Source organism: Hirundo rustica, chromosome 1 (assembly GCF_015227805.2).
Source record: "Hirundo rustica isolate bHirRus1 chromosome 1, bHirRus1.pri.v3, whole genome shotgun sequence".
NCBI lineage: Eukaryota > Metazoa > Chordata > Aves > Passeriformes > Hirundinidae > Hirundo > Hirundo rustica.
The window spans coordinates 107,806,779-107,834,720 of NC_053450.1; the positions used below are offsets into that span (position 1 = coordinate 107,806,779).

General features: G+C 40.3%; 1 protein-coding gene across 2 annotated transcripts in view; it reads right to left on the reverse strand.

Moving 5' to 3' along the window:
• TRANK1 (tetratricopeptide repeat and ankyrin repeat containing 1) overlaps positions 1-27,942 on the reverse strand; it is a 52,433-nt gene that overhangs the window by 18,856 nt on the left and 5,635 nt on the right. For both annotated transcript variants that reach the window (XM_040064064.1, XM_058420896.1), the window contains exons 2-14: positions 22,060-22,194; positions 20,832-20,955; positions 19,522-19,675; positions 18,426-18,544; positions 14,950-15,033; positions 11,450-11,588; positions 10,876-11,007; positions 8,979-9,146; positions 7,031-7,186; positions 6,406-6,657; positions 5,358-5,534; positions 1,061-3,937; positions 256-455 (exon numbers count right to left, since the gene is read on the reverse strand). In XM_040064064.1, coding sequence (XP_039919998.1) covers positions 256-455; positions 1,061-3,937; positions 5,358-5,534; positions 6,406-6,657; positions 7,031-7,186; positions 8,979-9,146; positions 10,876-11,007; positions 11,450-11,588; positions 14,950-15,033; positions 18,426-18,544; positions 19,522-19,675; positions 20,832-20,955; positions 22,060-22,193 — 4,716 coding nt within the window. In that variant the 5' untranslated portion in view covers position 22,194. The remainder of the gene's footprint in view (positions 1-255; positions 456-1,060; positions 3,938-5,357; positions 5,535-6,405; positions 6,658-7,030; positions 7,187-8,978; positions 9,147-10,875; positions 11,008-11,449; positions 11,589-14,949; positions 15,034-18,425; positions 18,545-19,521; positions 19,676-20,831; positions 20,956-22,059; positions 22,195-27,942) is intronic.

Genomic DNA, 27,942 nt, shown 5'->3' on the forward strand with positions numbered 1-27,942 from the left:
AAGAAAATTTGGAGTTAGAAAGGAACAGGTCAGACAATACCTCACACAATACCTCCCACCAAAAAAAGAACAGAAAGAACCAGACGCATCAAAAAGAAACATAAACCAACACAATAAAGATTTCTAAGTTTGAAATGCCTAATTTATCAGTAAGACTTAAAAAGGCTTAAAAAAGAAAGTTGTGGGCAGCTCATACAAGACTATTATTTAGCAACAGACCTGGCAGAATCTGCAAAAAGCCTGAGAAAAGCAAACCTGATGTGCTCCAAATTCTATGGGTTGTGTTTTCCTTTTGTTGCCCCTCAGCAGAATTGCTAGGTCACTAACACTGCAGGACTCCAAGACTGTAGGTTTTGGCCCATCAAAGAGACCACGGTCCTGAGGAAGGCGATCAAAAGACTCTGGAAAATAATGCTGGAGCAAATCAACCACTCCAGATGCTAAACGGAGGATACCTGCAAAAAGCAGAATACAGGTTTTAAACTTCAGCCTGAAGTCCTTGCAAACAAACTTTTAAAAGATTCTATTAGAAGTTTGGAATCAAGAAATATAATGACAAAAACACTAATCAGGGAACGCTGAAGCTGTAAGCTTCAATTTACGTTTTTGCCAATTTGAGTGGATGTCATTTTTTGGCCTATAAAGATCAGAAAACAAGCATGCTACAACAGCTTGGCAGCATTCTCACAAAATAAAGATCACAAATGAGAAACAAGTAGGAAAAGTAGAAGCAGCACACCAATGCTGCAAAATCTAGTGCTTTGGGGAGAGGACAACAAAAATGGGAATGATAGTTTCTTAAATTTTCTCTCACAAACACAGCCAAAGCATGCAGTAAGAATGAGAGTTCATAAAATGACAATTTTAAAAAAATTCATTTTTGGTTTTCCAGTTGAGATGTCAAAAATCAGAATTAACATATCAGAAAAAGCTAGCCATCTGATTTTTTTTAAAAACAGGCCACACAGAGACTGACTTTGAATTGGCCAGCAGAAAGCTTCAATTATTAGTGACATCTGAAGAGCACAGGCTCAGATCATAAACAAATTTGTTACTCTACCTGAATGGGACCTGTAGTTCTGGTACAACTGATATATCCTTTTCGGTTTCCTAACACGCTGCTTCTTGTTCACAGAGCTCTTGCTTGCGTAATGAAACAGTGACCTCAGGTCACTAAAACGAAAAGCAACTCCTTTCATTATGCTCTGGGCAGTGTCACCGGTTAGAAACATGGCATTAGGGTCATTGATGCATTTCATTAACAGAGCTAGCTCAGCTTGTGTGAAATCCTGTATCTCATCGCCATAAAACTCATGGATGGACCACGGCAGCTCCCTGAGCTTTGAAAGTCTTTGAGATAAATTATACAGCAAATCTTCTTCATCAAAGTACCCTCTCTGTGATCGTATCTGCTGGTAAAGACAGAAGAGGTGATAGATCTCACTCCGGTCTTCCGTGAAGTTTGGTGATCTCTTTCGGCCTAGCTTTTTGTACTGCTCCTCAGTAAGCTTGCCCCCAAAGCAACTCAGTGCCTCAAAAGAACCTTTCAGAAATGATTTTATTTCTTTCCAGACCAGGGCTGGATTGTACAAGCTTTTACCTTTTATAATTTTTGGCCATATTTCATTTGCAAATACACTGTAAGTCACAAAAGTCCAAGGATCACTTTCCTTAGAGCACTCATCTGCAGCTACTCCATCATCACCACGTTCTGCTTCAAGATTACCTTCCTCATCCTCGTCCTGCCAATTTGGTACAACCAAGTCTTCCTGAGGACTCCAACCAACAATTACTCTTTTAAGACTTCCATCTTCATTCCTTGGAAAAAATGGGTCAGGCATGGATGCATCTAGTAACAGCAACAATTGCTTGGAGGTGACAAACAGTGGAAAATTTTCATCTTTAATGTCTTGTAGCCTGTGAATATTTGGGTCCAGAGGCTTGAAGTGACTGGTCACCTTGGAAGACTTGCTAAGTTCAATGAAATTCTTCTGAACTTCTCGGCACAAGACAGGATTTTTTGTTACAAAGATCTGGTGCAGGTGCTCCAGCTTGTTTGATGCTTCTGCACTACAGGTTTGGTCTTCTTCATGGTCACCACATGAATTCATTTCTGCACCAGCTGTGCCCACGGGAACCTTTTCATCCTCGCTGTCCTGGTTTTGCTCATCACTCACCTGCTCCTCACTTGAATCATCACTCTCATCTTTCAGTTCACTCCCTTCCTTCCCTGAACTAGCTTTTTCAACCTGACTGCAGTCTCTCTGCTGCCATGTCTGCCTCTCCAACAGAGGTCCATCTGCCAAGATGGATTTTTCCCAGTATGAGTAGAATTTCTTCCAAAGCCTATACAGGCAGCAAGTTGTCTTCCCTGTCCCACTTCGCCCAATTAAAATAATTGGTTCCATAGGCTTTGGATTGAGATCAATCACTGCATACTCCAACTCCCCAACTCGGAAAGGGTAATCAACAGAAGACTGCACATCATTTATAATGTTAAGTGCCATGTTAGTACTGAAGCTGTGAAATTTCATTATATTGTATTCCAGTTCTGCTGCACTGGCTGGAGGGAAATACTCAGGCATGGTATGTTCTTTTGATTTTTCTGCCTCCGTGTCTTCAACATAACAACGTGGAACACGCTTCGCTGTTGTCACACTGTGGTTCTGATGTCCTTTGATTATACCCTTGAGCTTTTTTCTCAAAATGCAGGATAAGCCACGGTTGTAGGAAATGCATATATTTTCTAAGGCACGGTTCAGCTTGCAGTGGTCAAGAACAATGGCCCAAATTCTAATTATTTCTGTGTAAACTCTACCTGATTTTTCTACATGACTTTTTGTCTGTTCTGTCTCCATGATCTTCTCTGGACTCTCACTGCAACGAGGAGAAAAGTCAATGGCAAGTTCCCATAGCATTCTTGCACCTTTGCCCAGTTTGGCTTCATAGAGCTGGATATCAGCTTTCAAGTGCTTCAGTGGCTTCTGGAGGCCCCTAGACCATTCCCCATTGCCAAGCTGCTTAATTGTCATTATGGTTTTAGCTTTCAGATAATGAGGCACAGCTTTACTGCTCAAAGTCTTCAGCATTTCAGGAGTGCACTCTATTTCCCAAGTCATGTTATCAAACTCCTGCACATGTGCCTCAATATCCAGACTCTTGCCCCTTTCTTCCTCTAGTTCTTCCTTCTCTCCATCAGGCAGGGCCATATTAAATTCCCCTGCTCCCTTCTTTTTCTCCCAATCATCTCCTTTTCCTTCAGGACGACCTATGCTTCCACAAGGTTGCAAGGAACTCCTTTCCTTTTCCAAATTAGTCTGGGCTGAAGATGGCTTTTGCACCAGAGGATGATCCTTTTTCAGGATGTCGCTCACTTTCAACTGCTGAATTAAAGCTGTGATTGCCTGCACCAGACTTTCCTGCAGTGTTAAGGGGCTGTTTATTCCTTCTATTTCCTGCTTTGCCAACTGACCCTTCTTTGTTTTTATGGAACATGGGGCTTTTAAGTCATTATGAACAGCGTTGCCAGATGGTGCCTTTAATGAAAACCCTGATGAAGAACATCCTGTGCTCTTTGACGGTGAAATCTCAGAGGCTGGAATGGGTTTAGATATTTTAACCAACTGCCCTGGTCTATCTTGGCGATGCCTCTTCTTCTCCTGTGCAGCATTATTCCAGGCTTCTAGCAGTGGATCTCTCTTTTTAATTCTATGCATCACATCTTTTCCTGATTTGTTTTTTATGTTAAAGTTAATGTCAAATTTTGCCAGTAACTCTGTTATTCTCTTAGTCTGCTTTGAAAACCCTCTCTGGAAAACAATATGCATCACTGTATTTCCATCATCATCTTGTATGTTTGGATTAAGATATGGAAATTCAGATGGTCTTGAAGCAAAGAGGTCAAGGAGATAGTTCAGAATGTTTAAACCAGTGCCATCTGAAAGCAGGAGAACAAATGGAAAATTAACTAACTGGCTTTTCACTGTATGCTAACACTTTCAGTACTTTTTTTCTTCCGCTACTAGGAAATTAAAATCAGTTGCTTTTAAAAAGAAAAACAAAATCTACATTTCATGTTTATAAAACATGCTTGCGTGAAACAGCTCAAAACTGAGCTTAACCCAACTTTCAGGGAAAACAATACAAAGGCAGCAAAGCTTTAGAAATTCCTAATGCTGCAATTATTCCCAGAGCATCAGTCAATTTAATTCCTTTTTTTAACCTCTGGGTACAGACAGATTTGCTCATTTTCCAACATCAGCCCTGACTGCTACCCAAGGGACACTGGTGTCATCCCGACAAGCAGCAGCTCAAGGTAGTGCTCTGGGGTAATTCGCTTCACTTTAATAAGGCACCCAGAAGTAATCTGCTGCAGATAACTTTGCTCTACTAAAATAACCTGCAGGAAATCCCAATTATTTCCTGATATTTGAGGTTCCTGGAGCAACTTCCTACAAAATCAGATTAGTTACCTCCCTGGGGAAAAAAAAAAAATACATATACACTCTAGATACACTCAGCTTTCTAGATTTCATCCAGATGATACAATGGGATTTAAATGAGACAATATATGTGAAACATTTCTTTTCTAACTGTAAAATAGTGACACACCAAAATCACTGTAAAGAAATTGCACATTAAAAATTTTATAAAGTGAAAAATACTTTAGAGAACATATTGCCATGGGACTTTTTAATCATTTGATTTAAGAATGATAACTGGCATTACCTATGCTTTTAATCTCTCTAAAGCCATTCAATGAAATGTTATGCTTTAAAAATTAATAAATTTAATATTTTAAACAATTTTAATCCTTCAACTCAAAAAAGACAATTTTTTTTCTTAACTTAAAATCAAATCTGATTTGGGGGCTTAATTTCACCGTTTATCGTAACTTTTTATATTTTTATGTAAGCCCTAAAGTTCTTTCACTCACTTCTCCCCTGAACAAAACTTCACTTGATTAACAAGTGAACTAAAACCTATAAACAGATTTCAGATGCCACTGCAGGATTTCTTTCAAAGTCTGCCGCCACTGCTCTAACTTTACCTTTGTAACCTCCAACCAAAAAATGTCCAGTTTACTCCATTCCCACCTAGCACTCATTTTACAGGGTTTCAGAGAGGAGCCTTCCTTGAATCCCTCTTGTCACCTGAGCTGCCATTACCTCCGCTCACAGTCCCAGGCAGTGCAGCCCCAAAGCAGCATACATCACCTCAACAGACTGGAGTGCACGCTCTGACCTGCAGGCTTTGGGGGCTGACTGAGACACACTCAGGCATCCTGATCCCCTGTCCCTGCGGCAGCAGAATGGGCAGGTAAGGAATAGGGATGTTTTCAACAGCAAAAGCCTTACCTTTATTATTTAAATAGATGAAAACTGCAGCATGCAAAGCAGTATCTCCTTGTGTAACAGAGAGGTTCTTAGGATCTGCGCCTTTGGTCAGCAGCAAATATGCCAGCTCAAAATAATTCTTTCCGAGGCATATTTTCAGTGGTATTTCAGAGCTGGTTCCAACACCATCGGGCAGAGCTGGTGTGTAGGACAGGAAAATATTAGGGTTTAAATCTAATACACCAATCTGCTAACTACAGAAAGCTCTGAACAAATGCAGCTAGCTGCTGATTGATTGCCAGGGGTGTTTTTTGTCAGCTTTTTACATGTATCTGTTAAAACACTTTTTGACAAAGAAGATCTTCATAATTTTCTCTTGTCTCCCATTAAGATGAGCAACCAGTCCTTCTGTTGTGATAGGAAGACATAAAGGCCAGAACGTATCTTTTCCAAGTCAGTCAGTCACTGACTTAAACAATATGCCTCCTTGCTCCTCTGGCATTCAAAGGCTTCAACAGGACCATGTATCCATAACTTATAGCTAACATCAAACTGCAAGATTAAATGAAATATGCCAGAGGGATCCTAGGAATAACCTCATGAAAAACAAGAAGTATGGTGATGTCTACACCAGTTAAAAAAAGAAAGACATCTGGTCATGCCTTTGAAATCAATGAAGTAGTCAGTTACTTGTAGCATAACAGCAGACTGATCTCAAAAGACTGTGGCTTACACCACTTTTTTCTACCAGGACAATATTGTGGCTGAAGACAGAGAAATTAAGGCCCAAAAGAAACTACAGGTGCAGGAGCAATGACAGTCCTTGGCCTGTTACTAACCCTAGCAGACAAATTGCATTGGATAAACATCTTCCACCCATGCAGCCTTACTAGCTTTGCCATGTCCCACACAGCAGAGGCAGCCAATGCACTGCACTCCAAGAAGCTGCTGCACCTACACAGAACCACAACCCCCCCCCATGTGTTGGTATTTCTGAGACTATCTTGCTCTCAACATGTCAAATAACATCCTGCATCTCTTATAGCACATTAATATCGCAGTTATTCACCTCCTCGTTCAAGCAAGCATCTTATGAGGGGCACTTGCACATCCAGCCTTTCACACTGTTGGATAATGTTGCCAATGTCAAGATCTGAAAGACTGCAGGTTTTGAAGAGTCCTCTGCCTGATGGATTTTCTCCACTGGCCTTCCCTGTTAGGAGCAGCAAAACTTTATGCCACAATTGCTTCCCCAGTAACTGTTTTATGAAGCTGTTAGCACAGGCATTGGAGATGTCACATGAGGTTTCTTCAGGGATTTCTGCAAGACAGCCAAGAAAACATAATTCACACAAAGCCATATAATGAAATCCACCTCATTGTAAGCTAATTTCGGAATAATTAACTCTTTAAATTGAAAGTAAGGAACAGCAAAATATATCTTTCCATCCTTATGCTGTCAGCCAAGTAAGTTTGAACATTTTGTTGCATCATGAATTTCTGTGCATATTCCATTGGTTCTAAGTGCAAAACACAACATTAAACGTACTTAAAAACACATTATTCCAGTAATAAAAGTTACAGAAACAGGTAAGAGAAGGAAGGGTAAAAGGGCACTAGGTTTATGCTAGCACCAAACACATTTTTCACAGCAATTAAGTTTTGTGAAAGGGAGAAATGGAAACTCACTGCACCTTTCACAGAGGACAGCCATTTCAGAAATCGCTTAACTGCATCTTCCTTCAATACATTTTTATTATGTGCTCCATTTTCACACCTGTAGAACTGGACAAACTGCTCCAGAACATCCTGGAGAGAATCTGTGTCAGCTGTGGCACTTCCATTCTCTCCTGCAAAACATTACAGACATTGAAAATCCAATTCCTTGCCCGCGTGTTTTCAGGGCAAGACTGTAATGCATTACATCCCAGGGCTCTAAGAAATGTGTAGTGACAGATTAAAAACAGATGGCTGAAACTCTTACTGCCAATGCCAATCCTGTGATGGATTTCTGACCCCAAAGGAAATTTGATACTTTCACCAAATACACTCTTGTCCTGGTTTTGTCTGGGATAGAGTTATTTTTCTTCTTAGTAAATGGTACAGTGACATGCTTTGGATGTAGGATGAGTATACTGTTGAAAGCACAGTGATGTTCTGGCTGCTGCTGAGCACTGCTTACCCCGAGACAAGCATTTCTCCACGTCCCATGCTCTGCTAGTGAGCAGGTGCACAAGAAGCTGGGAGGGAGTGTGGCTGGGACAGCTGGCCTGAACTGGCCAAAGGGATATTCCACACCACAGAATGTCATGTTCATTATATAAACTATGGGGAATTGGCCATGAAGGGACCATTGCTGCTTAGGGATGGGATAGGCTGGGTATCAGCTGGGTGTGAGCAATTGTACTGTGCATCACTTGTGTTTCTTGGGTTTTATTCCTCTGTCTTTCTGCTTTTCATAATAATAATAATAATAATAATAATAATAATAATAATAATAATAATAGGAGTGGTAGTAATTTACTTTATTTCAATTTTTAAACTGTTATTATCTCAACTCACCATGGGAGGGAGGGGGAAGTGAATGAAGGGCTGCTTGGTACTTAGTTGGCAGCTAAGATAAAATCATGACTCTATTTACCATAATTCTTCACCAGGCTGAAAACTGTAATAGCTTCTGTATGCAGGCAGGAAAATGCTGCAATTATATCATTGTTCAGAATTTTTAGAGTAGATGACTAAACCCAGTAATGTTTGCAGTGCACACTTTTAATAAGCTTGTCTGATTCCTCAGTGCCGCTATACAGCCATAAAAGAATTTGTCCTCTTAAAAAGCAAAGCCAAAAATATACACCACACCAAGTTTAAGAGATATTTATGTAATGGGAAATAGCAGATTTTAAACAGTGTCCCAATAAATGCCCTTAAACAAACACTGAAAAACTTGGCTTGGATTTCCTGAATGCTTAGGAACTCAGGTATATGAAAGACCAAACAAAACAGTAGCTTTACCTCATAGGACAAAGAAAGAGACAAGATTGGTCATCTTTTTAGAAAGAAGGACTAACCTCAGATCGTTGCCTGTAAAGCTGAGGCTTACTCTCCAGCCTCTCATTTGCACTAAGCTTAAAAAACTGTTGCAGGCTGCGCATCACAAAAAAAAAACCCCAAAAACAAACAAACAAAAAAAACCCTGGCCACAAAAGACAGTGCAACCCGAAATGCCAACCAAAGCCATTATTACCACAGAGGTACTGATGTTAACCTCCTAATGGAGAACCACTGTGCTAAGACCTTCTCCAGAGCAGAGATCTCCACAGTAAAGAAAAAAAAAAGCCTGTGGGAATTTCTTTGCCAGGAGCCGTGAGATGCAAGCACAATGAAACCCAGTGTTTTCCAATAAACTTATAAGCAATACACACATGAAAACCGAGATATAGCCTAAAAACTTTGCTTTATGCCAAGCTTGATCACTTGGACAGCAGTTCCTTTCAAGGAAGGACAAAATGTTCCAACTGATAAGCAGATCATCACAGGGAATGTTACCTAAAACACACCCACAACTACTTATTTGAAATAAAACAATTTTGTACCTGAAGGTTACAATTTTAAAACAGAAAAGGCACATACTGCATGCAGTACCTGTTTGTTTCCTAGAAGAAGTGTGTTTCTCAATATGCTTGCTGACTTCTTTCACAGCATCAAAGTTTTTGTTCTTTTTCAAGATATCTATGACATATCTTGACCGTGCATCTGGAACAGTGGGATCAACCCCAAAATTCAGGAGCATGGTCACATCTTCTGTTTGTCCTAAAGAATACACACAAAAAAAAAAAAAATTAGAAGAAGAATAATTCACATTGTTCAGGAGTTTTATTCTGTTTTTCTTTTTATTTTTAATTACCTGGCACAATTTCTAGCATAATTTTAACTTTAAAAAATCTAAATTCTTCCAGTGTCATAAGTTGACAGGGTGAAAATCAGTCAAGGGTTGGACTTGAAGATCTCAGAGGCCTTTTCCAAACTTAACGATTATGTGATCTTTTTGATTTATAATATTTATAACATATAGCTATAAAGAAATAAACTTTAATAGATACATATAAAGATACGCATTTTCTAATGTTATATATACAATATCTAAAGACGTAAACGCTAATAGATAAATACATACTAAAAATACGTGCTCTCTACGTCAATAATACCCAGCTCTACATAAATACCATATGAATGTCACCAAATAAACCTTAAGCATCCGAATGTCTGGCGTTGCCTCGGCATTGACGTTTGCTTCCTGTTGCCCCCTCGTGGGCAGAGTAAGAAATAAAAGGAAAAAAGCCAGGGTAACACAGAAATCCCACAGAAACTGTGAGGGAAAGCTTTTCGTCTTTCTCCTCTGACAGGGGACAGTGCTATCTAGGCCTTAATTTTTCACCTTTTTAAAAGAACAGGAGAGGCCTGACAGCGAGTTATACCTTAGTTAGCCAGGAATTTTGTGGTCCTTTAAAAATTTCGTAAAGAACTATGTTTACTTAGCTAAGGAATGTTTGACTGTGTTATTTTGGCCAGTTTTAATTTAGATCTGTGTTGGCTGAGTGTCAGCAGAAAACCCTGAGAAATTACCTCACTGACCTGCAGAAAGGAACTCAATGGACCCATATCCCTTAGAGAACTTAATAATAGCTGAAGAACAAAATTCAATAAAGGATTGTTTAACGCTGTCATGTAACTAGAGGTGAATTAAATGCCATAGAACAAGTAAGATATCTTGAGAGAGTTAAGGAGTCAAAGGCCTATACACCCCAGAAAGCTTGATTAATGCATTGCAGGTGCAGTAAGGGAGCCACTTCATAGGCTTATACACCTCACAAAACTTAATCAATAGTAATTGTCTGACCAGGACAGCAAATGTAATAACACTGTTTAGCTGGATAAAACTCGGGTTATCCATTAAAAAGATAGATTAGATATTCTGGTGGTAATTAAGAGGAACGTATAGAATAATGCAATAAATTGGGTGGGCTTTTAGGAGTGTCTATTAAAAAAATGTATGATGCTATAGTGTACATAAATGACTGAAAAATCTTGTTTCTTTGAACATGTCCCTGGCAAATGAATTCCCAGTATGTTCCCAATTTTGACTCAACATTATTATTATGAATGTTCATCTCACAGCTTTTTGCTGCCAGATTTAAAACTATTTGTTTCAGGCCTCCAGGTGGTCTAATGTGATTTTAAGGGCACATCAAAATTTAAAAGGTAACTTCTACGATCCTAAAAAATTGCAGCATACTTGTGAGAAAATCCTAACCAGACACAAACCAAAGAACAAAGAAAATGGTCACAATTTAAAAAGGAATTCTTGGAAGGTTTAAATATCAGTTGCCACTGCAAGTATACATTCAGATACTTTCTCATTTTCTTCCTTAGCATGAAATAGTTAACACCAGGGTCTGAAACTTTCATCCATTATAAATTTTTCCATATAACCACAAAACAAAACACACACTTAAAAAAAAATTTTAAAAAAAGTATTTACTGCGTTTCTGTAAATATTCTCTGGCAGAGGCCACAATATGCAGCAGGGTCTGTCCATCTCTGTCTTTCTGGTTGATCCTATCCTTCAGCTCTGGCCTCCAAGTCAGTAACCACCTGAAGAGATGGCTATTTGCTGAAATAAAAAAAACAAACTTAAAGAAACAGATCCTCAGGGTTTTTTTTTCCCCTTGGAGTGGCAAGATGCAAATCTAAAGTTGACTCATGACTCTATTACACGTAAAAAACCTGTTGCTCCACACTGAGATCGCAGAAATAAACACTGTACCTTTTTTAAAGCCGATATATTCGGGTTACAAAAGACCCGTATCAATCACACTTCTGCTTCAAAACACAGAAAAGAACAATTATATTAGGTTTCCACCCCTGAGTGATCAAAGAGAGCGTTTACAACATTTACAACACTTGTAAAAGAGTACTGTACTGGCACTTGCAAGATTATATCTAGATGATCTGACCTGAGCTGTTGGGACGTTTGTTTTAATTTTAAAAAGGTCTAGCTGTCAGTTCTCTGACGAAAGGCAGCATTGTTTATTTTAGCTGCAGATGTCACTCACCTGCTTTGATACACAGTCTGATAACAGCATGCAGCGGATACAGTCCGATGGACTCGGCCTTCGCCCCAATGGAAATCAGCCACTTGACCAACTCCGCTACTTTCTGCAGCTTCTCACCACAGCCGTACAACTCGGACGTCTGGCAGCAAAGAGAACAATTACAGCACGTTGTTTTTACATAGACAAAAAGCATTTCTTTTTTCAGTATTTCCTATATTTTCATGACAAGAACCAGTAAAACAACAACAACCAAGCCATAGCCACTGTAAAATGTAACTATTTATTTCACAGACTTTCACAGAGTTTTAGTTCTTACTTTTTATACATTTGTGGGTCTAGCAGAAGATTGGCTTTTAGAGTTTTCACCTCTCAAGCCAACTGGCCAGACCAGCTGTCAGTTACAATTGTTTTCAGGTTAGAAATATGCAAACAAAGGACAGAGAATGAAAAACAAAGGATTTGTTTATGTTACATCTGTAGGAAAAAGGTAGAACTGCTTTCAATATTGTACAGTAATTAAAAAGATCTGACTCCATTTTATGAAAATCAAAAGGCTATAAAAAACTCAGAAAAACCAGGGTAACACAGAATGGCTTGGGTTGGAAGGGACCTTAAATATCATCTAGTTTAAACCCCCTGCCACAGGCAGGGACACCTTTCACTACGTCAGGCTGCCCAGAACTCCGTTCAAACCTCTAACACTTCCAGGGATGGGGCATCCACAACTTCTCTGGGCAGCCCGTTCCAGTGCTTCACCACCATCTGAGTAAAGAATTTCTTCCTGATAGCTAACCTAAACCTACTGTCTTTCAGTCTGAATCCATTCCCCCCGTCCTGTCACCATGTGCTCTTGAAAGAAGTCTCTCACCATCTTTCTTGCGGGCTCTCTTTAGGCACTGGAAGGCCACAATTAGGTCACCACAAAGCTTTCTCTTTTCCAACTTGAAAAATTGCAATTCTCTCAGCCTTTCCTCATCTTGGTGGCCTCCTTTGGTGGGCTCACTCCCTGGAAGCTGATGTCAGGAATAGTGTGGCCTGCAGGACCAAGGTGGCAATGGTCCCTCCCTACCTGACACTGGTGAGGACATACCGCAAAGTCCTGTGTCCACTTCTGGGCCACTCAGTATACAAGAAAAACATTGCAGTGCTGGAGCGTGTCCAGAAAAAGGAAATGGAGCTGGTGAAAGGTTCTGGAGCACAAGCCTGATGAGGAGAGGCCGAAGTAACTGGGATTGTTTAGCCTGGAGTAAAGCAGGCTGAGGAGAGAGAGACCTCACTGCTCTTTAAAGCTTACTGAAAGGAGGCTGTAGCCAGTTGGGGGTTGGTCTCCTTCACCACCTCCCAGGCAAAATAAGGAGAAGAAATGGTTTTAAGTTGTGTCAGCAGAGGTTCAGATCAGATATTAGGAAAAAAAATTAACTAAAAGAGTGGTTAGGCACTGGAATAAGTTGCCAGGGAGGTGGTGGAGTCAACCATCTCTGGAAGTGTTCAAGAGGCATCTGGACGAGGCACTTGGGGTTTAGCGGTGATTATGGTGGTACTGGGTTGATAGTGAAGGTCTCTTCCAACCTCGATGATTCTGAGATTCTGAGAAAGCACACAGCCAGAGCAGAAGCCAGCTGAACTTAAAAAGTATGCTCTAGCAAGGATTTAATGAACATGAAGCACAGTCTACAAGGGGTATAGCAATATAGGATACTCTGGAGGTGTGCAGCGGAAGCTCAGATGGAAATTGAGACAATATGCCAGAAGGATCAGGACATGAGGAGGTGGTCGGAAACAGTGTTCAGACAAAACTTCTCCATTTGTGTCAGTCATCTTTTTTAAATAGCAGTCTTCACACATGCTTCCAACATTTACAAATAAATCTTTTATTCTAATACCTCGTGCCAAATTTTGACTGGCAAGAATTACTCTTGAAGCACAGTTATCAAATCAAAATACAACAGATTACAGGGAGAATGTAGCAGCAGCAGGGGAAGTTCAAGTTGGCAGCCACATTTTCTAATTTTCACAAAGGAGAATTGGTACTTCGGGATTTTTCATCTTGATTCTTTCAGCCTTCCACGTGAACAACAAACCCACTAGAACAGGTAAGATTGGTTGAGCCAATTCAACAAAAAAATGGCCATACTATTTTGTAAAGCCTGCCCATTTTTTCCTGTCTCAATGAGGCACTTTGCTCTGCTGGAAGATACTTTGCTAAGATGGTCTTCTCCTGTGTTGCCACGCTTCATTGCCAGTGTGGAGCTCCTGTGCTAGCAGTGGCTCAGCACACCTGCCTAAAGATACCCAACCAAGACATGCTTTCATATATCCATTCACTATTTCTTCTGCTATCTCTAAAAACAAGCCTGTGAGGATATGTGAACTTACTTCCCTTGCAGTACCCTCAGAATTACTCCTGCTCACTCTGTCAGGCACGTAACTAAAATACAATTACCGAAAAACCACCAATTTGAAATTATTATGCCCAGTGTACCACACGGGCTGTAACAGCCAAATGGCAAGTTCCAGTACGTTCCACCAATATGACTTAAACCTTTGTGAGAAACAGCAAAGCCTGACACTGAAGAAAATTCCTGGGAAGCACGAGAGAAAGCACACGTTATCTGAGAACGGGAAAGGCGTCCCGTTTATTCAAAGCCACATTCGTTGAGGAAACTAACAAACTGTCAGGCCCACGGATTTATTACAGGCCCGCACCCGGGCTGCATGCGAAGAACGACTGAACAAAGATTCTCACACTAAGTGTGTAAGTACTGTCTTAACTCTGCAATAAAGATTCATTTTGCCCTCAGCCTGTGAGTCCCGCATTCATACGCCAATGAACCTTAACCTGCCAGCCAATTAATGCAAAGCAGAGGTACTGTGTAGCCCACAGCTAACATCTTTTAAAGTTCCTGTCAGGAAAGAAACTGTAAGAAATACAGCCATTCTTTATTGTTAGGGAGGTAAGGCAGTGGAACAGGTAGCCCAGAGAAGCTGCGGGTGCCCCATTCCTGGCAGCGTTCAAAGCCAGGCTGGATGGGGCTTTGAGCAACTTGGCCTAGTGGAAGGTGTCCCTGCCCACGGCAGGGGGTCGGAACTAGGTGATCTTAACATCCCTTCCAACCCCAATCGTTCTAGGACTCCATGGTAAAGCCCAGAGGGACTTCTCAATTTCTCACAAACATTGTGAGATGCCTGCAGAAAGGCACTGGTATGTCACTGCTATGGAAACTGGCTGCTCCTGAGCTGCAGAGCTGGTGAACTCACACCAGCTCCTGGCTCACAGACATAATATTCTTCATAATTCTAATACACCTTGGAAATACTAAATTTCATCCAGAAATATTATATTACATGAAGTTAAAATTTCAAGTAGATGATAAAGTATGATCATGTAACATCCATGTATTATTTTTCATTTTATTTTTCTTAGTTCAAGATGGAAAATCTCTCACTAAAGTTATCAGGAAGAAATAGATACAAGGAAAAAACAAAACCCATGAACTTACCTCAAAGAGATTCTTCAGAGATACCTGGTTAACTCTGAGATCATGAGGCAACTCTTGCTTCACAGACAACAACAACAGACAAGACTGAAAAAAAAACCACCCAGACATTAATGCTCTCATAAACACACTTAAAACTTTGTTTTTCACTGCCTCATCAGACTTGTCAGAAAGCCAGCACAGGCTAACAATATTTCAGATCTTTTTGTAGCATCACAATTGAATCTCCATTTCTAATTTTCAAATGAATTAATGTAATATACAGTGTAGGAAGTTACAAGTGATGGAAGTTTCCTCAGAAATAAAATCCATGTTAAAAAGGTTAGGCCCAAAAAGTTTCTCCAATACTTGAAATACTTCCAGTGCTTAGAAGTAACCCTTTGTTTTAGAATAGACCTTTACACTGGGGACAAGACTGCCCAGCTAACACCAAAATCCCAAGCAGAAAGCAGAAATGAATACTGTATCTTCTGCTGCTTTCTTCCCTTTTCTCAGTTTCTCTAAAAAGCTTTGCCTTTCTTCTTGAAAGCCCACCCAGCTTCACCAGAAGACAAGGGAAGGACTATGGATGCCATCTACCTGGACTTCTGTAAGGCCTTTGATACAGTGCCCCACAACGGTCTTAGCCCTAAACTGAAGCGACATCAGTTTAATGAATGGACTGTTGAATGAATAAGGAATTGGCAGAATGGCTGCATCCAAAGAGCTCTAGTCAATGGCTTAGTGTCCAAGTGGAAACCAGTAATGAGTGGTGTCCCTCAAGTGCCTGTACTGGGACCAGTACATCCACTGTCTCCATCAATGACATTGCCAGTGGGATTGTGGGGTGCCCTCAATCGCTACGGAAGTTTGCAGATGGCACCAAGCTGAGTGATGCAGTTGATAACGCTCAAGGGAAGGGATGACATCCAGAGGGACTCTGACAGGCTTGAGGAGCAGGCCCATGGGAACCCCAGGGAAGTTCAACAAGGCCAAGTGCACGGTCCCTCATCTCGGTCAGGACAATCCCCAGTATCAAGTGCAGACTGAGGAAGAAGGACCTGTGGGATAACGGTGGATGAAAAACAGGATAAAAGCCAGCAATCTGCACTTGCAGTCCAGAAAACAAACAGTACCCTGAGCTGCATGAAAAGTATCATGTCAGCAGGTCCAGGGAGGTAATTCTACCTCTCTGCTCTGTTGAGGCCAGCCTGGAATGTTACATCCAGCTCTGAGGTCCTCAGTACAGAAAAGACATGGACCTGCTGGAATGAGTCCAGAGGAGGGCCACAAAAATCATTAGTGGGATGGAGCAACTCTCCTGTGATGAAAGGCTGAGAAAGCTGGGGTTATTCAGCCAGGAGAAGGTTTCAGGGAAAACTTATTGCAATAAGGTCAATATAAAAAGGGGGCTCAGAAAAAAGACTTAACAAGGCCTTTTTGACAGGACAAGAGGCAACAGTTTTAACCTGAGAGTATGTTCTCATTGGACATAAGGAAACATTTTTTATAATATAGGTGGTGAGGCACTGGAACAGGCTGCCCAGCAAAGCTTTGAATGCCCCATCCTTAAGAGTGTTGAAGGTCAGGTTCAGGGGGCCTTTAAGCAATCTGATCTAGTGAAAGATGTCCCTGCCCAGAGTAGGGGCTTGGATGGGGAATGTGGGACTCCAGTGAGTCCACAGCTCCAGTGTGGGTCCTCCACAGGTTGTGGTTACTGTCAGAAGCCTGTTTCTTCATGGTCTGTCCACAAGCTCCTCTGCCTAAGCAGAGTGTAGCAGGATACTCTACCAAGTGGTCGTAAAACAGCTTGAACTTTACCCTATTTGCAAAAGTTATCAGTGATGGATAGAGAAGGGAAGGTCACACTGCCTAGGTCTTGAGGAATGCTGCGACCAGCCTGACTCATCGACCCCAAAGTTACACGTTCTGAGGATGTGAAAAACAGTGTTTCCTGACAGAAATTAGGACCAGTGATGATGCAACAAAGTTCCTGATAAAGGAACCAACAGGTGATACTACTGATAACTTATCTAAAGCTGCTAAGTTGACACAGCCAGCCTAGAAACGTATGACTGACAGTCACTTTATACTATAAAAGCACAGTCACTCCTTTTAAAAACAGGGTCTTCTAACATACCCCTTCCTGTATGGGTACAGAGATTCCTCCCTTGAGTGGATACTCCCCTCAAGGTTACTCCTGCAGGCTGAGAAAAAGAGGTATGCTCATGACCACTGGCATGGGTGAGTAACATCAATCCCTACTTAATAACTATTTTGCTATCTTTAATACCAGTGCTTCAATATTGCTTCAATAAACAGTACACTATTATATAGTGTATATATTATTATATATTATTTGCTAACTGTTATAGCTATCTGTACCATGTAGTAAATTATTCTGATTAAAGTATTTTAGTCTGATCATTATCATAAATTTAAATTAAGTTATTTATTTTATTCATATATATATATTTGGTTTGCCATCCTTAATCCTGTGGGACAAAGTTCATATAAAGGCTCAGTTACACATATATTATCCTTCAAATGTAAACCATTCACCAAGTCCGGGAGTAGGGTTGCATCCAACCACACCCAGGCACCTCTCTGAGGAGTTTAGACAGCAAGTGGGTCCTTTCTGAACCTTATGACTCAACAGGAGGGTTTCGCTGATGAACTTCAACTGAAGCTTCCCTTTTGCCTGTGACAGGCTGCAAAGGAGCCCCTTGCTCTGAGCCTGGAGCACCTCCTCCTTCTCCACACCTGGGGCTTGCAGGGTTGTTTCTCTCACTCTTTCCCCCTCATTCTCCCAGAGCTTGGCCCTTTTTAAAACACAGTTTCTCTGAGGCACCACCACCTTGGCTGAGCCATGCCTTAGGATAGGGCTGTTGGAGCCAGCTGGAAGTGACGCAGCTCTGGCCACTCCTCACGGGTGCCCTGCTGCCCCTGCTGCCAGCACCTCACCACCAACACCCCATACAGGCGTAACTGTGACAATGATCCATTTTTTCCACAGTCACTTGAGAGAGGATTAAAATAATTTAAGATGATCCACCTTCTGATTTTTTATATATTATCTGTTTTTGTTCAACATTAAGTACTTCCACTGAGAGGCTCCTTTATTGTGGGTCTTTCACCGACAGTTTCAGGAATCCAGCTTGTCATACAGAAGTAAAAGGGACCACAAATGAATCTTTATATTTTTCCCCTCTAATCTGAGCATTATTGAACAGGACTCTAGGTGGTACTATAAGAGAGACAACAGACAGCAGCAAGAGACAAGCAGGATTTCAAGTCCATCATATCTCTTTCAGAAATGAGTTTCATAAATTATTTATTACTAAAAGCATTTTTCGAAGTCTTAAAAATCAAGACATTGGAATCAGGGAGTAATATATATTCACAGCTTTGGCTTTTAACATGAGCTTATGCTGAAGTGGTAAGACGTGAGTGCCCAACATGCAGAGGCAGGTGACACGGTGACACAGTGACACACTTACCCGCCACTTCCCTTTCTGGGTCAGCCTTTCTATCACGGCTTGCCAAATCACTGCATCGAAATGCTGGCGGAAAATAAAATTATACGCAGGGTGGAAAGATGGTGGCAAGATTCGTTCATCTGCAAGAATAAACAATAGAGAAAACTATTTGGTATACAGAGCACTTCAAAGGTTGAAGTGTCCAACTAAATCACTTCATTGCACAGCGATAATTGTAGCACTGGTTAACACCCGGGGGATTGCCCAGTGGGGGCTTAAGAAAGGCTGGTCACCCAACTGATTCAGCACCCTGTTTATCAGTGGCCAGACTTCATTAAACAAGGGGGAAAAAATTAATCCCTGCTCTCAAGAAACACCTCAAAGCCCCAAGGCATTGTGAACCTCATGGCAATTCTTCCACTTATGGGTCAACCAGCTGCTGACTCTGCAACAACTAAGGACATTAACATGGGGCTACAGGCTCAAGAAAAGGCAGCAGAGGCACAACCTGAAATCCCCTGGCATGCCTGTAGGCCCATCAGACAAAGCATGTTAAACAGACTAAAAAGCAAGTAGAGGAGGAGAGACTGAGAAGAGGGCAGGGAGACAGATGATGGATGTTGCTAAAAAAACCCATACAATGCCACAGGAAGGCGACATTTCCTCTTTTCATTGCTGCCCATCACTAGATGAGGGAAAGTCCTCCACTCTGAAATACACTGCACTGTAAAAAAGTTTAAGCTGCCTATCTTCTAAGTATTTTCAAATCTACCTGGCTAAAAGAAAATGAGGGTGGTCTGGATAAAACCCACTTAAAGCCTCTGGGATCTGGAGTTCCAAATCTCCAATCTTGTCTTGCTGACTCTAAATTTTGACCCTTTCTAACTACTCCATTATTGACACGTTTCTGTGAGACAACTCACTCCCCTGCAGTGTTTTGAGACTGTTGGCATCTGCTGGACCAGGCTCACCACATTCTCATATATATTCATAATCCTCAAACAGGCCTGATGCACTAAAGGATCAAAGGAATTATCTCACAAAAGGACATGCTACTAAGTGCTGTCATCACTATTGAAAGGCTCTTAGGAAAATTAAGGTCTTAATTTGAGCTTACCATTGACACTTATGAAGATTCCAGCTATAAACTCAGCAATCTGAGTTTGATCTGCAGAAGAATTCAGGAGAACATCGAGACCTCTGTGGAACATAGAAACTGCTTCGTAAGACTTTGATAACATGATGAATGCGTAGCCAGCTCTATAATAAGCCTGTAAAAAAAAAGGAGAAAAAAAGATGTTGAGAAAATATTCTGAGATATTTACTACCAAAAAGAGGTATTTTTTTAAAATTTCTCTCATTATGTTATAAAAATGACACATAATACTATTTCTACAGCTTCTTATACAGAGATTTAAAAAAAAAGTGAAATAAACTACTCTATTTTAATCCCTTGAAATTCACAGTATGTCACTGATATCACAGATACTAAAAGTGAAATCCTGAAATTCAAAGCTTGGAAAATAACTACAGGATGAAAGACATACTTTCAGCAGCTGTATGTTAACCTCCTCTGGACAAGACTGGGTTTTTTTGTGTTGCAAGGTCCAGGATATATATTTATGGTTCCACAACACTGCATTTTGCATTATTTCCCACAATGCATGTATTCTTCAGCACCCAAATGTGTTTATATTCACCCTGAATTAGATTGCACCACCTCAGAGTCACAGTGGAGTTAATCAGTTCAAATCAGTTAACTGGCCTGTTGCAACACAGCACAGATTAAATGGGCATTTGGATGCAATTTTACCGTATCTAAATAAAAAGAAGTTCTACTAAAGGCTCCGGGAGTCTTCAGTGGTTAGACCAGAAGAGAGTTTATTGCACATAAAAGCCAATCCAAGAGTATGACTCCAAATCATAAATACTGTACAACTCGTACTTATTCCTAACAGATGGCTATTTGAGTCAAGGTGAACTTAATCAACGTGTATTTAATCACAAGCCAAGTGTAGTGTATTGTTCTGTCCACTGGCAATACAATATGACCTTGATCACCAAGTACCACTCTCAGGAACCGAACACTTATTAACATGTAACCCTTTTTTGGGATATTGATAGTCACATTTCTTGAAAGCACTGGTACCTCTCTCAATGGGACCCAGAGAGAACCAGCAACTTCTGGAGCAAAAGGGAGCTGCTTCATTTCACTAAAAATACTATTACAGCTGTGGATCTCATGCTTATGTATAGAATCAAACACGGATTCTGGAATTTTATGCCGTATTTACTCATCTTGAAATACAGCAAAAACACAATAAAAAGAAGATAATGGCACCATTATTTAAAAGAGAGGAAAAAAAGAAAAAAAAAAGAAGAAGCAAGGAAGGCATGAAAAAGCTGCCAGCTTAAGCATCTGAATACCTTAACATACTCCGGATCCCACTGTAAGCTTTGGTGGGCTAAAACCATTGAATCCTTCCATTTGCCCAGGCAGTACAAGGCAGTTGACTTGTTGCACAACAACACAGCTATGTCCCGGGAACACCTAAAGATAGGGTTTTAGCATTACTGTTTATTCACTTGAAAAAGGATCATACTTTATAGTTAATGATATGAATAAATGAAAAAACTACACCTGACAAAATTAGAGGTAAAAAATGTAGTTCTAGATAATAAAGATTATTTGAATATCGCCTATAAAATGTCTTAGAGACATCCTAATGATACCTTGGTGATACCCAAAGTGGTAACCTAAGTCTCTTCTGAAGCAGAAAGCCAGGCCACTGGAACAATGAAGGATGAGGAATTAGCAAGAGTGCAGACCATGTCGATACACCTACATATGGCTCAGTGAAAGCCAGCAGCCAGGAATGGGGAAAAACAGACACATGGATGGAAGTCGTGGGATGGAAAGAGCACTAAACACATTTTGGTCACCAAAAAATAACCTCAATGCATTTTACTGTATCACCACCTGGTGAAGTCAACAGGAAAATCCACATTTAAAATAAACGGGTGGCCAATGTTAAATTAGGTTAACAACAGTGTTAATATACAATAATAATGAATATTTAATAGTCAACATAATACTCAACCATTTAATCATTAGTAACATTACCAGCTTATGTTAACTGATGAAAAGCACTCAGCATCTGGAAAGAAATAACCAAAGGAATCTTCTGCTGAAAAATTATTTTTAACAAGTCTCAGAATACTGAGAAGGACCAAAAAACAAGAACAAAGTAACCTGCATGAATCATTTTACAGATAATCAGATGATTAATATAAGAACAGGCCAAGACATGGCAAAATCACAGCAGGATTAATCCACAACATGTCAGCTAAGAAACAGAAGTCATTTAATAGAAACCAATGCAGTTTATGAAAAATTTATCTGAGCTTTAATTGCACTATTTCATAATTGATGTTTGTGCAAAAATATCCAGATTTAGTCACTAATTAATCTCTTTATATATATGTAAGTAAGAGAGTAACTATAAAACTGCTACAGTAATGAGTATGAAAAAACATACAAGAAAATCAAGTGTTAAGTCAAAAAACAAAGTTCTGAATTAACTGTGCTACTGTACATATTTATACATTTCCGGCTTGCCTTATTGTTTACACCTCATAATTCAAGAATACTTACGGGACCCATTGCATTAAATAACCAAGCGTTTGTAGAGCTTCATCATATTTTTTTATGGCCAAAGAGTAATTTCCATTTTTAAAATCCTGGTTCCCAGCTTGCCTTTTCAACTGTGCATATGACATGGGATCCATGCTAAGAAAAAGAAAAAAAAATTAATCAAACAAAAGCACTGACTTATGAGACACTTCTTTCCCTAAAATTGACCTAATTTTTCATCTTATTTTTGCATATTTGAAAAGGAGGACAAAAGAGAACATCTCCTTTGTTTCCTGCAACTGGACTAGTAACAGAGTTCTGGTGACAGCCTCATCTTTGCTGTTGATGCCTCCTTAACTTTTCATCTACTTTTTAATAAACTTCAGCTAACCAGATCTACCACTGGTATGCATTTTTTTTCCCCAGTTTTTATCCTCAGGTCTTAAACTGTATCTTTTAAATTAAGATTCCAAATCATTTAAATGTGTGAGCACTTACCCAAGAGAGGAGGAAATATCTGAGAAAACACACAGCATTTATATGCTTAAGAAATACACGAAGCTATACATTCCAATTAACTAAACACAAAACTCATTTGTTTGCACTTTTTAACTGAGTTTCTTGTACAGGTCCTTTGTCTCGATACTCAACAATCCAATGTATACAGAACAGCTTAGAAACTTATTTAATGCAAGAAAATATTGTAACATAGTATGGTAATAGTGCTTGACGACCTTGAATCAGACTTGACAGTTATTAAAATGAATACAGGAAGTGGACAAAGAAAACAAAGGTTGAAGCTAGAATCAACTGTAACTTACTGAAAAACTATTATATCATTAAAATTCTAAAATCAGGGTCATTAAGCAAAACTAATCCCATGGTCAAGCAGCTAGATGAAAGAAACAAATGCAAGAGGAAAACCAGCTATGTGTAAGAGAAACAGCACATAAGAAACAGACGAGAAATATCCAATGCTAAAGTGCTGTGTAGAATCATTCTTCACAGATTGATTTTATGACTAAAAGCTGTTTTCATTACCTGTAAAAACCTGTATGAATCTCACAAATCTCAGTGCAATTACGTAAGATTAATTCACCAAATAGGAATTCACAGATTTACTTATTATCCAGGTATTAACAGACCTGTTACAAAACACATAAAATCTGCAACCTTCGCAACCTGCTAACATAATGTCAAGGTTTAGTCTGGCAGGCAGCTAAACACCACACAGACCCCAGCTCACTCCCCCACTCCCTGAGTGGAGGGGGAGAAAATCAGGGAAAAAATGTAAAATGTGTGTGCTGACATAAAGACAGTTTAACAGGACTGAAAAAGAAGGGAAAATACTAATACTACTTAGAATAAACTTAGAGTATACAAAACAAGTAATGCCTAGTGCAATTGCTCACTACCTGCTGACGAATGTCCAGCTAGTTCTTGAGGAACAGCCCCTGGCCAGTTTTCCCTCCTAATTTATATACATGGCATTCTATGGTACAGAATATTCGTTTGGCCATTTCAGGTCAGCAGTCCTGGCTGTGTCCCTTCCCAGCTTCCTGTGCCCCTCTGCACCTGACAGGGCAGCATCAGAAGCTGGTAAGTCCTTGACTTAGGGCAAACGTGGGTCAACAACTACTAAAACACCAGTGTGTTATCAACATGAACCTTATACTAAATCCAACACACAGCACTGTACCAGCTACTGAGTAGAAAATTATCCCAGCTGAAAGCAGGACTAAAATATCTGCAAGATCTCTTAACAACAAAGCAAACTAGATATTTTAAAGTATATGAATTTACAGGCAAAGCATGAAATATTTCTGCTGTATTTTCTCTGCAGTACTCCTCATGATGAGGCTGAAAAACCAAGAATCAGTGCTGTCTTGTGAGCACAGAGGTATGATGAGGCACACTACAGATGGCACCGTGCCTTCTCATTTATCCAAACACAAAAAGCACTTGTCAGGCTCACAAGTGCACTAAGCAGACAGGAGAGCGGCAGCCCACAACTCTTAGGAGGCAACAGAAAAATCAGGTGAAACCAGAGCTGAGATTTGCACTGCTTCAGACTGACTGAGAAATGACCTGTCAGAAGTTATGCCTTAATTAAACAAATAAACACTCCATGATGATGTCTGTAATCAAAGCATCAGCTTGTTAATTCCAGGGAAGCACCAAGAACACGTGAAATCCTGGATAAAAAACAATTCAAGAAAAAGAGGTCCCATCTGCTTGGGGGAGGTATGACAACCAGTCACGCTAGAGGGGTAATTTTTACATTTATCCCACACAAATTAAACCATCACTTTATTGAGCAATGTGAATCTAGCATATACTTTAAAAATACTACTTCTCCAGATAGTCAATCAAATGTACTCATAACATGTTCAGAACTTCTTCTACACTGCATGGTATGAGCACTATTAAGGTGAAAAAAAGGAAAAAAATAAAGCAACAGAACAAAGGAAGAAAAAAAGTGCTAAAAGATAGCTCTACCTCATCTTTTCTGTAATTCAGATTTCAATTCTTTATCATCAGAAAGCCTGAAAAATTATTTTCTCAAGAATACCAAAATACGCCAGCTATAGAAGAGTTTTTTCAAGTAGGAATACATGTGAACAAGTGGTTTTCCAAACAGTAGCTGAATTTCAGGGTTTTTTTTTCTTTTTTCAAAGAAAGCTATGCTTCTACTCAGTGTGGTATTTTTTCCCCAGAATTATATTTTTATCTTAGTTTTCTCTGGAATATACTAAAAGTACAAGTACAAATAAAACGCATTTACAAGATTGTTTTTTCCACAGTACAGCAGAAGAAGCAATGAGCATTTCAAAAGGACTTTCCAACGTGTCCTGCACTGAGAAATTTTGGAACTGAACTCCCTGTTTCAGATCAGAAGGCGTCATGCCCACCCCTTTCCAGGCAGCAGGAATTTTGACCAGAACACAAGTTGTTATCCTTTTCCAGAACTGGAGTTTCCCAGCCAAAACATCAAACTGTAGATCATTTAAATAACTGGGACGTCTGCTGCAGGCTTTAGCAACTATATCCGCGTTTGTAGACCCAAGAGATACACCGGGCACGCAGATTTGACATCTAAGTTGATGATCCAAAAGAACTGCCGTGCAGACCAGCACAGCACGTCTTGCTATTGCCCAACATCTTCCTGCAGCATAAACAATTTTAACTCAAAACCAAGGGACTAACTGAGGGCCTATTATGTAAAGTCTATCGAGCGTGAGGAGCATTAAACAAAACTGTTGTCCATTACTCTGCCTTAACTGGCACAGGTAAAAGCCACAGTTGTATCTGGAAATAACTACAGAAAGTTTTTGGTGTGAGTGGGTTAACCCAATAGGCAGCTAAGTGTTTGCCATCCCAGTGGGAGGGGTAAAGAGAAAAGTAAGAAGTAAAACCAAAAAAATTTGTGGGTCAAGATAAAAATTGCTCAGTAACCAAAAGGGACCTGGAAGAAGAAAGATAACAAAAGTGATGCAAGGGCAATCATTAACCACCTCCCTGACATGGAATAATGCCCATCCAGTTCCCAAGACAGGAAAGGTTAATCCCCCTAAGTCCTCTCCTCTCCATTATCATTGCTGAGCATGATGCCACATGGCACGGATTATCTCTTCACTCAGTTTGAGTCATCTGCCCGGTTGTGCTCCCTCCCCAACCTCTTGTGCACCCCAAACCTATTCACTGGGAGGCCAAATGAGGAACAGAGAAGGCCCCAACACTGTGCAAACAGTGCTCAGCAACAACTAAAACATTACTGCTTTAGTAACGGTATCAGCATTGTTTTGGTCACAAATTTAAAGCACCATACCAGCTACTGTGAAGAAAATTAACTCCATCCCAGCCAGATGCATGTTCCCCTCATGAAGCAGGGATTTCTCCTAAGCGATGGAGTCTAAGAAACACATACAGGTGTGGGGACACCCTAAGGTCTGTAAAAACCCTTCCCAGTGCACTGTTGAGACCTCATCATTCACAGAAACAAAACAAACAAAAAAATCAGAGATAATATGGTCTACTTTGTTTACTTTTTTTTATGGCTCCTGAGACCACCAGCAAAAACGTGACAGCAAAATGAAGCACATGAATTTTTACTCACAGAATTAAAAGATTGTACAGATAAGTAAGAAACTATCTATTACCAAACCCTACAGTGGTCATAATTCCCATTTACTTTATGTGTCATCAACTCTTAGGTTACCGTGCTGGTCAGTGTCCCACTGAACTGCTTCAGTCGGAGTGCTGTAGAAGCAGGGCAGCTTTAGAGTGGTTACAGTGCTAAGTTTTGATTCCTCTCGCTTCAGAAGATAATTTTGAAAACACAAATGGAGACTGCCCAGAAAAACCATTTGTCACTATTGAAAAATGTTGTGTTCTTCATGCCAGCTATGGGTCTCAAGAGGCCAGCTTGTGCTTTCTGCACATCTGAAGCTGGCAGCGGTAAAACTTTAGAAATCTGAGAGTGAACCCAAGCCATTGGTTTTTCTGCCTGCATCTGCTTTACACATTTTAAAAAGAGAAACTGCATGACACTGTTCAGTTCACAGAAAAAAAATATATAAGGTCTTCACAGCCATGCTTTTAATTAATTTCTGTGCTGAAAGTTAAGCTTTAAGGATCCATCCCTATGGCATTACTCAGTGGTGGAATAATGTTTTTCTTCTCCAGATTTCCATAATGTGAGGAACAAATGAAGTATAGCAATCTTAGGAGCTCTGCATCTGAATTAAAAGAATGGTGACAAATAAGAATACTGTTCTCAGGAAATCTGACTTCTAAAGACTGTGCTTTCCTCAGACCTATTAAGCAGACAAATCATTCCTTCTTCCTCGTTAACCCAAAAGATATTACAAACTGGCAATAGGTAGGGAGAGAAAAAGCCCAACAACACATCTACACTGTGGCTGAGTTACAACCAAATATGTTTCATCAGCATTCGAGTAATTCATGTTTTCTCAACAGGAAACCTCAGGGCTTGTTTGGCTCTCGTTCAACAAAAGCAGGCTGGCTCCAAGAGCATGATGCCACCATGAAAGAACCATCATGTCACCCCTTCTCTACACCAGAGGGACCCCTGCAGCCGCATGCCCACCGCAGGCACGATCCGCGCAGGCAGCCCTGCAGTCACCCAGCAAAAGAACACCACATTCAAGTCTTCCAAACGACACTTTCCTCATGACCTGATAGAGACATATGTGAATGTCAGGGCAGACCCAATAAAAGAAGGAAAAATACAAGCCAAGAAGTAACTTGGCAGTGATGTGCCCGCTAGCCAGTTTTACCTGTTCTCCTGACAACAGCTACTAAAGACATATCTAGAGAACACAGTTTCCTTTCAATGTGTACAAACCTAACCTTGACAGTGAAAATTTACTTCTCTCAGCTTTCCACTGCATGCTGAAAAGTCAAATGAAAAATCTGGAAATCACCTGAATTTTCAGAGAAGGTCCTGAAGAAATAGCAGAGACAAAAATGAACAGCTTATAACTGACCAGGCTGCAAGCAGACACATTTGGAAATCTCATGTGGAAGACAGGAAGAAGCTGAGATTTAGACATGGACATCCTCATGGATCTGCTTAGTCTGAAAAAGGTCATAGTGGCATTTGTGACTCTCTGAACAGTATTTTAATTGAATGTTCAGCCGGTATCTTATTGTAAGAGACGGTCCAAAGATCCCTCATCTGCCTCACGACCATCGCCAAGGACAGAGAATGAAACCCTGAAACCCCAACACAGGAGTTCTGGCCTGGCTGTGGGGGGATGCCTGTCAAATGTGGCCTGCAGAAGTGTTCACTGGACCAAAAAACTGGTATGCATTCCCACGGAAACCCGTGCAGGAACAATGGGCAGGTCACGGTGGACTGGCTGTGCTTGCTGCAGAGAA